General features: G+C 37.8%; 1 protein-coding gene across 2 annotated transcripts in view; it reads left to right on the forward strand.

Annotated features, from left to right (window-relative positions):
- Positions 1-6,592, forward strand: part of mRpS29 (mitochondrial ribosomal protein S29) — a 35,127-nt gene extending 28,535 nt beyond the window's left edge. For both annotated transcript variants that reach the window (XM_019054163.2, XM_019054161.2), the window contains 4 exons: positions 742-902; positions 2,266-2,407; positions 4,512-4,604; positions 6,293-6,592. In XM_019054163.2, the coding sequence (XP_018909708.2) occupies positions 742-902; positions 2,266-2,407; positions 4,512-4,604; positions 6,293-6,478 (582 nt within the window). In that variant the 3' untranslated portion in view covers positions 6,479-6,592. The remainder of the gene's footprint in view (positions 1-741; positions 903-2,265; positions 2,408-4,511; positions 4,605-6,292) is intronic.
- Positions 6,593-12,807: the final 6,215 nt, after the last annotated feature.

Genomic DNA, 12,807 nt, shown 5'->3' on the forward strand with positions numbered 1-12,807 from the left:
ATATCTCTAGGTTTTTAAAAAGCTTGAGAACATAAAATTTGGCCCTGCCTATTAACCAAGAACAAGGTTTTTTCTTAACGTATCTACACTATTGAATCTGAAGGTGTGCTGAAAGCTGCTCAGTTTCAGCTTATGTCTTCCTTTTAACAGGAAACATTTTTGAAAAGAAAGAAAAAAGAGCCTCAACTTACTCTTTAATGGGTCATTTAACTTAGCACAAAAATGTCTCATAATGCTCTGCAGGCCACTCAAGAAAACTATTTGTTTATCTGATCGATAACCAAACTGAGATAGAATGTAGCTGCGCTACTGGTCACCTATATTAATCTGACAACTGCTAATAGCATTAAGATTTGTTAATCAGGCCAAATAATCAACTAGTTAATAGTTGTCAGCCAGCAAGGTGACGCCTTTAGCTGGTTGATTATCTAGCCTAATGAAGGGCTAGCGATTCGTTGGCTGATCGTCAGATTTACATAATCATAATTTCAGCAATCCGCCTGCGAGAACTTATTACCTGTTCTCAAAAATATTGGTATTTTGATTTTCATTTCAGTTTTTAACAACATTTTTTCAATCCTGTTGTTAGTTGTAAAATGGTAGGTTGATACAAAGTTATTTCCAGTCCCAATTTTTGCAGTGTATGTTCTTAAATATGTATTTTTGCAACAATAGAATGGATATGACTCTATTTAATTATCATGTGGATATTTATGCTATACTGGATTTTTTTATTCGTAGCTTCGGGTAAGAGATAAAATTGTCTGGAGTGCAAGAGAAATCACAGAGAAGGATGCACCTCTTATGGAGCTTGTTGATCATGGAATCAATCGAGTCAAGTATGCTGCAGATGTTGTTGATGTATTAATAGAAAATATCAAATTATATTCAACGGAACAAAGGTGAGTTTAAAAGATCTCTGTCCTTATATCCAAGTGAACAATCAATCTTACAAAAAAAAATTGAGAAAATATGAAAAAGGTTATCCCATTCCCTGTTTACATGATAAATTTTAAGATCACATCCAAATTTTATTGGCTGCAATGACCTGTGAATTGTGAATATATTTTTCAAATCTTTAAAGCCATCCAATCATACAACTTACATATTGATGGCGAAAGTGCAAAACCTTGTATCTCTTTTTTCACACACCTCTTAATTTTTTATTTATCTTTGAAAAACTAGTGAATGTAATTACTTGCAATTTTGCTTAATTTTTCTTCGGGGTTAGCAGAATATTCTGTATGAATTTCAAGCTGTAAAGTTGGCTTGTTTGTCTTTGAAAAAGTAAACTAGGAGGGAACTTTTTGAGATACTATAAAGGAGTCATATGGTTTTTTACTATGGCACATGTGACCCTGTTTTTAACCCTCAAGCGATCAGCAAATCACTTGTTTCGCAACAGGTCAGAAAATAAAATCCGATCTTTTCAAGTCTTCAAGGAGTCATACAAAAAATTTTTGCGCATCATTAGTCATTCATCATTTTTCATTTCATTTATATTTTGGTCTCCTATGTGAATGTCAACATGAACTGGACACTTTGCCCACATCTTTCATGATTTATGAAGTCTTTAAGCCTTGAAATAGGAAAAAAAAAATCGCGAAGGAGACTTAACAGATGATCAATGTGATTTACAATGAATAGGTATACTTAAATGCACACTTTACTTGATTTGGTGTTAAAGCCCTGAAACTTACAAACTTATCATTGATTGTTAAGCACTAATAAGTGTCTTAACTTCTTGGCTGTGATACTTGTGGCAACCTTGTGGGAAGCATTGGTGGGGCCAACGTAGCACATTGGCACTCAAACCTGATCGGATGCATTGTAATATGGTGTAATGACTGTGTGAGCTCCAAATTTTGTGTGAGCCTCTTTAATATAAATGCTGTGCGGCATACTTTTTCTCCTTAATGAAGCCATCACATCTACATCTACTTAACTAATTCGTGTTCTGTATTCACAAATTCGCAACATAGGCAAATATGCCCAATGGTCAGGAAAAAGTTCAGGAAATGAGGAAAGTGTCGGAAATTGTCTTTCTAAAATTCTGTAGACCCCCTGTGCGATTTTATTGAAATAATTTGGTCTCAATATGTTTGAAGTAGAACCTTTATTATTTCTAAATTTAATATTTCTAAATTCTAAGTTCTTTAGAAGAAAAGAAAGAAAAACCCTTTTTCCTGACATCATCACATATCTTTTGCCTTATTCTAATTCCTATACAGATTTCTAACCCTCTATTTTGGAAATTGATTTTAGGTGCAGAACTTTGGTTGCAATCGATGGTTTCAATGGATTTTTCAACCCTAAATCAAATTTGAAGGCCCCTGACAAAACTCCAGTACCACCCTTAAGAGTGACTATCATGCAGTCCCTAATGAAATTAACACAGGCTGATTGGGTATGTAGCATCATTGTTGAAAATTGTGCGAAGGTCAGTGATGGGACAACACAACTGATAAAAGAGATGGTTGCTTATTCATACATACGAGGGGCGTTCAATAAGTAAGTATCCCCCCTCTCTAAAATCCATTAGAATGGACCAATTTTAAAAAACTTGGGCTCAAAATCTTCCTCAGGATATTTTGAGTTCAACAAAACAAACCGCAACAAAATCGGACTATGTGCGGCCAAACGCGAGCCGTTTGAACGCGCCGAGGTGCTCAACGCTCCCGCCGAATCCGCGGGATTTGAAGTTTGCTACAGGAGAAGGGCTTCTCTGCCTAAGCCTCAGTCGTTCATCACTGACGAAAAATCAAAGAAATTTTTGTAGAATAAGGGGTTTACCTCACTTCTCCACATAACCAGCTCGATCCAAGCAGGTCTGATACTGAGACCAAGAGAACAGCTTCTGGATGCCACGCGCGTGGAAGTCTTTCAGCTGACCGGGGATGAAAGAGTGGACGGCTTGTTTGACCTCTTCCACTGATTCAAAATTAACTCCTCCAAGTTCAGATTTCAGGAACGGGAATAAATGGTGGTCTGGTTTGCCATTTATTATCGTATCTGAAATCTGAACTCGGAGGAGTTAATGTTGAATCAGTGGAAGAGGTCAAACAAGCCGTCCACTCTTTCATCCCCTGTCAGCTGAAAGACTTCCACGCACGTGGCATCCAAAAGCTGTTCTCTTGGTCTCAGTATCAGACCTGCTTGGATCGAGCTGGTTATGTGGAGAAGTGAGGTAAGCCCCTTATTCTACAAAAATTTCTTTGATTTTTCGTCAGTGATGAACGACTGAGGCTTAGGCAGAGAAGCTCTTCGCCTGTAGCGAACTTCAAATCCCCGCGGATTCGAGCGTCGAGCACCTCGGCGCGTTCAAACGGCTCGCGTTTGGCCGCACATGGTCCGATTTTGTTGCGGTTTGTTTTGTTGAACTCAAAATATCCTAAGAAAGATTTTGAGCCCAAGTTTTTTAAAATTGGTTCATTCTAATGGATTTTAGAGAGGGGGGATACTTACATATTGAACGCCCCTCGTACATGATTACCTCTCCAAGTGTAAAAAATGAAGTTGTTTAAAAGCTGCTCAAATTTTCTGTAACTCAACCCCTTTGTTTTAATATACCATGGAATGTATGTTTCAGTGGATTTGCGTCCACCATCATCCAGCAAGCTAGTTACGTGGTGTGACTCTGCGCACGATGTGAGACAGTTAGCAAGTTGCTCCGACATCTTGTTTGCTGATGATGGTGGACCCTAGTCCGCCAAAGAATTTGTTGAATAATATAAGAAGGTAAAGGAATTGAGTTTAAAAAAAAAATTTGCCTAACTTTTAGTCATAACCTTGGTGAAAGTAATGTTCTTCTAACGATAGTAAAATTGGTAAAACCTTATTTTGCATTACTTTCAACCTTTTTTTTCTTGAGCAATTTGTTTATGGTTTCAAGGAGGAAGTCCCAGCTCTCAATTTTAAGAGAAAAAATTGGGATTAGGTACTCGTTATTTTTAAAATTAAATAATGAGAGGCAATGTCTACTTAGTTACAAAAAAGTAACTAAAGTCAATCGGCTGATTGTGATTATGTTTTTTACTGAATCTTGAAATGGATCAAGTGACCCAGTACTTGTTTAGATCCCTGCAGGAATCAGCTCAGGACCTATTGAGCATAAAGTCAGTGCTACGACCACTACACTGCAGGAGGCCGACAATAGGCCAGTGTATGTTTGAGGGTACATGTAGCAAATCTAAAATTGAAAGGATAGAAAAATAGACTGTATTAGATCTACAGGATGAGCAAAAAACACCAGCCAAAAAAAAATAAAATGTAAGGAAAGGGATATGAACAATATTATATTTTTTTTCTCTCTCAAATTGGAAGATCTTAGAATGAAAAAAAATAATATCTTATGTATATTTATGAATTCCTAATACGTCTGTGAAGAAAATAACCAGCCTTCTTTATCTCTCAAATAGATTATCCAAATGGCAAGTTTCACTTTAGGCAGCCAGAAAAAAATTAGTTAATAATATTTATTTTAATAATTTGTTCATTATTTTGTTTTCCAGTCCAATGGTGCAGCTGTCCTCACAGTGGACACAAAAAATTCATATCCAGACAACAGAGAGTTTGTTTTTCCCCTGTATCTTCTGCATAAAGAGGTGAGTCCCGGTACAAAAAACTTTTCGGCAACATTTAGGGAGTACTATCAATTAATCTATCAAACCGCTTTGATATGCCCTGTGCCTGATGCTTTGAAGTTACTTATCTATTTCAGTCAGTAAAAAAAAAAAAAAAAACCCCCGAAGAAATCAGTTGTATAATCTTAACTGTAAGCTCTGTGACACCTCAAACTGTCGTTTTTGTGGCAGCTGTATCCGGAGATCAACTGAGCCAATCTCCATGATTTTCTCGTCAGTTGACAGGTTATATCTTTAAAGGAGCCTGCAGTTTTAAATTCTCTAATTTATTGCCACAAAACAGCCCTCTTGAAAGTTTGGGGTGTCCATTAGCTGTTTGTTGGTGGTGGTTAGGGGAGGGGGGGGGGGGATTGTGAAGAGTAAATTCATCCGATCTTCCTGCGAGCCTCATCCATCCAAAATCGGCCAAAGCAGAGTTGTCCAAATTTTTTTGCTCCCCCTAAAAAATGAAGAAATCTTAGAATAATTACTTTTTAGGATAAAATAGTTTTATGAAATATGTGTGTTTAAAAGCAACTGTTTTTAGGAAAATGTATGAATTAAGTCCCAATTTCTCTGCAGATTGAAAACACAGAAATCAAGTCTGGAAATGCTTAGCCTTCAACATTCTGCTACAGGTCTAAAGAATATTTGTGACATTAAATTTCCATGCCTCTCATAAAGTACACAAAGAAGATCAGAACATTGAAATGCTTTTGAATAATAGAAATCTGCTAATAGCAAAAGCAAAGTTATTTACATTTGAAACTCTTCACAAGAAATCTAGCCATAAATCTAGCTTCAGGGTCCATGGAAATGACAAAAAATTGATTATGAGCCAATTACACACAAAGTAAAAAGACTAATAATCTATTGCTTGGAGCACTCAAGACTTTTGCATTACACAATTCATATTCATATGAGCGTAATAGGGCAGTCAATAATTTATAAAATATCCTGGTGAAAAAAATTTAGTAAATTAATTTTACAACTGAGAATTAACAGTGCCATATAATAGAAGCATTCCAATAGTTAATCTACAGACAAATAGCAAAATGTTACTAATGAAAGTCCTACTTACATCTTGGAATACCTAGCAACCTTTATTGCATCTAAAGATTCAGGGATTGTATATCGAGCTGAAGAAATACAATTAAATATGTGTACAAAAATTGTTTCTGGAAAAGAAGTCAAGAAAAAAATGGACCTGTAATCGATCAAGTATGGGCCTTTAATAGAAATGCATTAAGTTGCATTTTGAAAAGAAAAGAGTTGGGAGTAGGTTTGAACTCAATCACTCATAAATTTTGTCCTGTCAAAAATTTAAAGCTGAGGAGAAATCTTTTGATTGTGAATATAGTCGTCAAACTATACATCGAGTCTTAAGGAGAAATAAAACTTTCAAACCTCTTTTTCTAGGTTGGAACTTGCTGCAAGTTGGTGCGTTCTAAAGTTGGTTCATAATGTCATTGTTTATTTTTAATTTTTTTTTTTTTTTTTTTGCTTTTATGCATTTTGTACATATTTTATGCTTTTTAAATTGAGTCCAAAGCTTTTTAAACGAGTAGGTCTAAATATTTAAGGTAATTTCCTGGACTCTGATGTGAATAGCGGTAATAGCCGATCATTCTGTTGTATTAAATCAATTAATTACATTCCTTTTTTTTCAGGGTTTCGAACACCTAGATCCCTTCATTCCAGTTTATGTTCCTGCACTCAACCCAAAAGAGGTAAATAATCTTCTCGACTATTATGAAGAAAAGAAGTGGTTACTTAAACCCCAAGCACGTGAGGAAATCGAGTTTTTAAGCACCAGGAATCCTTACCACCTCACTGAATTATGTGGTCCCTTGTAATTTTTTTAGTACCTGTACATCCTATACATTTTTGTAATTTTAAGTATTTGTATAGTTGCTTTGTTTCAAAGCATTATTTGTCTGTGTTTTTATACATAAAATTTTTATGTTGAATTTAGTCTTTCATTTTGTACCTATTTTCCCCACGAATATCTCCAAGAATACATACCATTATGGCTGTCACTGAAGCAGACCTTTCCTTCTACTTACTCTCAAATTCTTTTCCATTTGAAACTTACTAAGTATATCAGGGTCAAATTTCCTGCCTCTTCATTGTTTCCAACATCAGGAAAGAAATCACTTAGCTATCAATTGGAGAAACAAACAAACAAACAAAAACCCCAGAAAACCCAGAAAGAGATTTTAAGAACTAATGAATACATCGTCTTCGAAAATGCCAATCCTAAAGGAAGATAGCTCAACAATGAAAAGAACAGATCAAACCATAGGGCTTTTTCAAAAGAAATGTTTTTGGTGCATTTTGGAAACCTGTCACACATAAATTAACCAGCATAAGTACCAAAGTTTTGTCTTATTTGTCGACTTTTTCAAATATGAGTGCTGTTAATCTCCAGATCAGGGTCGTTATTACAGCCATCAAAGCTTGGAAGTACCTAAATATTTCATAGGAGGTCTGAAATAAATTGTTTGGCGAAACATTCGTAGGCAAGTCTCGCAATAACCATTGTTCTGCAATAACGAAGAAGGATTTTCACGTTACCTATTGACTTCTATTCGATGGCATGTTTCAACAGAAAACAAATTATAGAAAAAACTGCCTTTTTCACGATTTTTGGAGTTATTGTGAGGTAACAACATTCAAGTGAGAGCGAAAAAGGCACGATATTTTTAGTGTGCTCATTATGGGGCGGAACTAGGAATTCCCTGTGGGGGGGGGGGGGGCACAGAAAGATATAGAACTTGGGCTAAGGGGGGTCTGGGGGGGGGGGGGCCTTCCCGGATAATGTTGGAAAATTGGAACGTTTCGAGAGCAGTTTTATGCTATTCTCAATGACAAATTAAATACGTTCCTTAATCGGAGGAAGCTGCTCTCTTTAAGAGAAATTTTGATCTTCTGACATCTTTGATCGATTATATTAGGATTAATCTCATATTTATTACATTCCCTATGCCTTTTATCTCAAAACTAATTAGTACGGGTCCTTGAAATTTTTTGGAAGAGGCCAACCAAAATTGGGGGGGGGCGGGTCCCCCCCTCCCCCCTATTTCCGCCCATGAGTGTGCTCCACGTAGGGATAAAGGTATGTTTGGAAAGAAAACAATTCATTCGCAGTGCATGAAAAATCTAAAAAGAACTCAGCTGATGTAAGACGTATTAATTTTTGCTCTCATGGCATTGTCATATTCCAATTCTCCATGCCGGGACCAAGCGGAAGTAAAGTCACTATTGCGCATGCGCACAACTATTCGTGTCCCCAAGCCACTCGTTCTGCCATCACAGCTATTGAAGGCGAACTCAACGGAATGAGAGAGACGCAGCCAAAGTGGCGGATTCAGCAAGTTGGTAACGAAATTTTTTCTCCAATTAAAACTATGGAATTGAATTGAGTCTCCTGCTCCTACACGAATCCGTCATTCCGCACAGGTTTCAACAGAGAAAAACCAGTGTTGCCACTCATTGGTTCCTCCTCTGCACGCAGCGAAGAGAATTATACGTGTGTTCGTCGTAGGGACAGAGTCATAGTGAGAAAACAACTGCGCGCAACTATTCGTGCTCCTAAGTCGCTCAAATTGCCATCGCGCTCATTGAAGGCGAACTCGATTGAATAAGAGACATCTAGCACGAAGAAAGATGAACAACAAAAGCAAGAGGAAGATGGAAAAAATGCAAATCGATGAAAGATAGAGCAAGAAGAAGAAAAAGAGATAGAGATGAAGAGGGGGATGGGGAAGTACCTAGAATAAAAAATGAAGGAGGAGGGGGAGAAGTACAGAGAAGGAAGGAAAAAAGGAAGAAGAAGATGAGAGTAGTAGTTGTAACATTCGCTTACCTATTTTACAGCGGTGCCTTATTAGCAAATATGGCCATTAATACCTTTGTAGCTAAGTTAAAGGTTCGTAGTTTGTTACAAAAAAAGGACCAATTCGGATGGTAGTAGTAAAAAACTAGAATGACTTTCGAGGATTGAAAGAAAAAAAGAGTGGTAATAGAATACTTAAAAAGTGGGCAAGAAGGAGAAGATGAAGAATAGAGAGAAATAGGAAGATGATGAAGAAAAGAGCTACATAAAACGAAGGAGGGAGAATGGAGAAGATAAAGATTAAGAATGGAGAAAGAAAAAGAAGAGTAAAGAAAGCTGAAATGAGTAAAAAGAAGAAGATAATAGAAACAAGAGATGAGAAAAAATGGAATAATGTTCGCAACACACACGGAAAATGGCTTCCCATCAATCCGATATAGAGTTTAAACACTTCAAGGCCATTTCAGTTTGCCTTCAACTTTTAGTGTAGGCAACACGAGCTCCCACGTGGTCGAATAGTGGTATCACTGAATTGATACGCTCACTCGGGCTCGCTTGAATAAAGCAGGCTCTCCACTAAACTCGGAAAAAGGTAACTTTGCCCTCAATTTTTGTTGTAGGCAACAGGTGCTCCCGCGTGGTCGAATAGTGACGTCATCCCTCATAGACTAGTCAGACGGTTCCCGTCGGCGAATTCGTTGTATACACGAAGAAGAAGTAAGTATATAAGAAGAAGATTTGACGGACTGCACGGCTCCATGAACCGGTCCCATGATCAATCCCTGTTTCTCACTCGTTGACACATTACAATGTTTTCATTATTTTCTCACACTTTCGTTTCTTTAAACAAGCAGGATAATATTTTAAAATGAAGGGACAGGCCTACGGTAAATACTTAATCAGCTCGTGGAACGGCATGCAGCAGTGGCGACTTTTGAAAGTCCTCACCTTGATTTTTTCTTCTCTAAGTGATGGATTTTCTGTGATTTCAAGCATAAAATGACTACTTTCTCTTTTGATAAAATGGAATTGCAGAAGAAATTTTGAAACATCGCAAACGATTTACGCGTTTTTGCAGTCTTATCGTCGATTTTGATTTTCATTGTTGTCTCCAATAATTATGAAATCACCAGGTTTTGAAGGGTTTCCCAATGATTTTTTTTTTTTTTTTTTTTTTTTTTTTTTTTTTTTTTTTTTGCCGTGAAATGTATCCATTAAATGTTTCCGTTCTAAATGTTCGTAGATTTTCCGTGATAGGATTGAAAGGAAGAAACAGAATCAAATTTTATTTATTTTTTTCCAGCAAAATTTTGCTTCCTCAGATACAATCATTTAAACACATAATATTCCTTTAATCGTATACCATCACGTCACAATTACGGTCCTGCATCAGTGCTGAAAAAATATGAGCCTCGACTCATCCTGGTTATTTTTATTATTATTAGGTATTTTTATTCGTGTACTCTCTTTTTAAATTCATCAGATTCCTTAGTTAGGTACCTACGCGAGAGTACTTAGTAGCCCTTTGGCATTGTTTCTCTTTGGTTCGACAAAAGGATGTTTTCAATTATGAGTTTTCTTTAATGGAATATTAAATATCGACGGTGTAAGTCGGCAATCACATGACTCGATTTGCGACGTCGCAGATTTCCTGTCATACTTATTTATTTTTTAAACGGAAAACTACTCAACGGCAATTCTTTAAAACTGCCGTGATTTTGCTTCTCTGTGCAAAGAAAATTCTGCAAAAACTTCAAGGAATGATGTCAGTTTGTTCTCCTTTATGAAAATAACATAGAGGCGGAGATTTTCAGACACCGCAAACGAGTTATGTGATTGCCGACGTACACCGTCGATATGTTTTTCTCGGGAATATACCAAAGACTTTGAACAGAATAAATTTTAGTCAATTCTAATCAATTTTGAAGAAATTTACAAGATCATAGGAAGTTTCAACCCCCCCCCCCCCGGAGGAAATGTTGCCTCCCCACAACAGTCCCCCTGCGCCACGAGCTTTTGCTGAAATGACGCTACTGATGTCTGCGACTCGAAGCTTTCAACACCGCAGCTTTAGTTGGACAGGCTGACACAGCCTAGCGAGGCCGCGCCCGGGTTTATTAGCGAACAGCCATCATTAATCTTAATACTAATAAACGTATGTCGAACATATAAAACAACCCTTGTAAGGTATTTTGTGCACGGGAATGTGGGGTTGGCGCGCGAAGGGCGGCCCCGCGCAGTCTGCCCCGACACGTAATTGATGAAACTAAAACGGTTTCTCGGGTGCGTTGCCCGATTGAACGCCAACTCTCTCTCGCCCCATACCGCGAACTTCTCGAACAGGGGCTGTTCAAGCTAACCCCCAGTAACTAGACCCGACAGCTCATAAGAATGCTCGTAATTTTCGTATTTCACCGGGAAAAAAAACACATTGGATCTAGAGTCCAGACTCTAAAAAAACATCGACAAGAAAAAGTACTCTTGATTCAATCAGAATCTAGCTTAAATCAAGAACCAAGTCTCTTAATTTAAGCGGATTTCGTTTTGATTCAAGCAAAAATCCGACTGAATCAAGAGCAGTTTTTCTTGTCAATGTTTTCAAGAGTCTGGACTCTAGATCCAATGTGGTTTTTTTCCCAGTGTTTGGCACCTACAATAGTGTGCCTGACAAAGTGGTCCACAAAGTTCCTCCAGCATCGGGTTCTGACTGGATTTTGAGAAAAAACGAAAATTTTTGGCCCCGGGGAATTTTTATTTGTCACAATCCTTTAAATTTCCCACCGGAGCAGGCCCGGACCAGTTCCAAGGGGAACTTTTGTGTTTTCCAATGACTTGCTGGTGAAAATGGTGGGTGGTGCTAGATAAGTGTCTTTAAATGAATAAAAACAAAGTTCTGGGATAGTAAATGTGATTTATTGTTATCGAACCTCTACTATATAGTGTGATTCTGTGCGATTCAAAAGCCACGCATCATCCCGATGAATTTATTGTAAAGAGAGCTATGAAGTTGAAACGCTACACCTTGCGGGAGAAATTCTATAGGAAAAGCGAGCCCCTGTAATGGGAAGCCCCCAAAAAATGGGAGAAAAAATCTTGTTAAACCCGTCAACGATGTGTATTTTATACATGGGTCCGAAAGAGCCCTGGCGGAGGGTACATTTCCACAGCCTCCCCCCCACCCTTTTGAATTTTAAGTTTTTTATTTTAACTTTTATTAATTTCATTTTTAATTTTTTGTCTCTTAGCTGAGAAGGGGTTGATACCGCCCCGAAACGTCCCAGTCATTTTCATGTTAGTACCTTTTTTTTGTTCGCTCTTGACGCTCAAATGAAGGATCCATCGCAATAGAGAATTTGCACACAAAAATTTTATTGCTTCATCTGAGAGTGCCTATAATGAGCTGAGTTCGCAGTATTTTTCATGATTTTTTCTGACATGGGAAATAGGAGATAAATAGATTGAAAAGTAAGAAAATGTGCCGCCTTATGACGTCATCTGATGGCATTTCCCATTTAAACACATGTATTTTAGCAAATCAGGTTATTTTGTCATATTTTCTCTAATAATTGTCCAATTTTGAAACCAAGAATATCCTCGTACTCAGTTTTCCTAGTAGTACCATTTTAAAGACGAATATGACAAAATTTAAGACACCTGCAAATTCTCTATTTAAACATCTTTAATTGAATTTATGCCACTACACAAAAGTATCCTCTGAAGATGTTGTTCCTTTTTTTTTGCTTAACGTCGTCCAGTTGTCCGAGTGCGGGATCTGCACTGGAAAAAAAAACACATTGGATCTAGAGTCCAGACTCTTAAAAACATCGACAAGAAAAAATACTCTTGATTCAATCAGATTTAAGCTTAAATCAAGAACCAAGCCTCTTAATCTGAGCGGATTTCCTTTTGATTTAAGCTTAAATCTGCTTGAATCAAGAGTCCTTTTTCTTGTCAATGTTTTCCAGCGTCTGGACTCTAGATCCAATGTGTTTTTTTTCCAGTGTGCGGATATTTTTGCAATGCTCTCTATCGATCGCGGTCGTTCGATAATGTAGGCACCGGAATCGCGAATGACGTCGAATTGTTTGTCGAAAGGAAGCGGGGACGGCAACGTCACGCGAGGAGCTCGTTATTAATTCTCCGTCGTCCAATGGCAGCTCCCGCGCTCTGCGACGTAGCATTTTCGCGGAATCAACTCAAGATTAACGATCTGTTTTATTATGAAAAACCTCTGAACTTTTATACTGCTTTTTCGCTCGGTTACGGATCGTCCCGCCGGCGCGCCCCACCCTTCGCCCGGCGTTGGGGCGCGCGATGCTGCCAAGTCCGGCACGAACAACCACCGCC

Source organism: Bemisia tabaci, chromosome 1, assembly GCF_918797505.1.
Source record: "Bemisia tabaci chromosome 1, PGI_BMITA_v3".
NCBI classification, from domain to species: Eukaryota; Metazoa; Arthropoda; class Insecta; order Hemiptera; family Aleyrodidae; genus Bemisia; species Bemisia tabaci.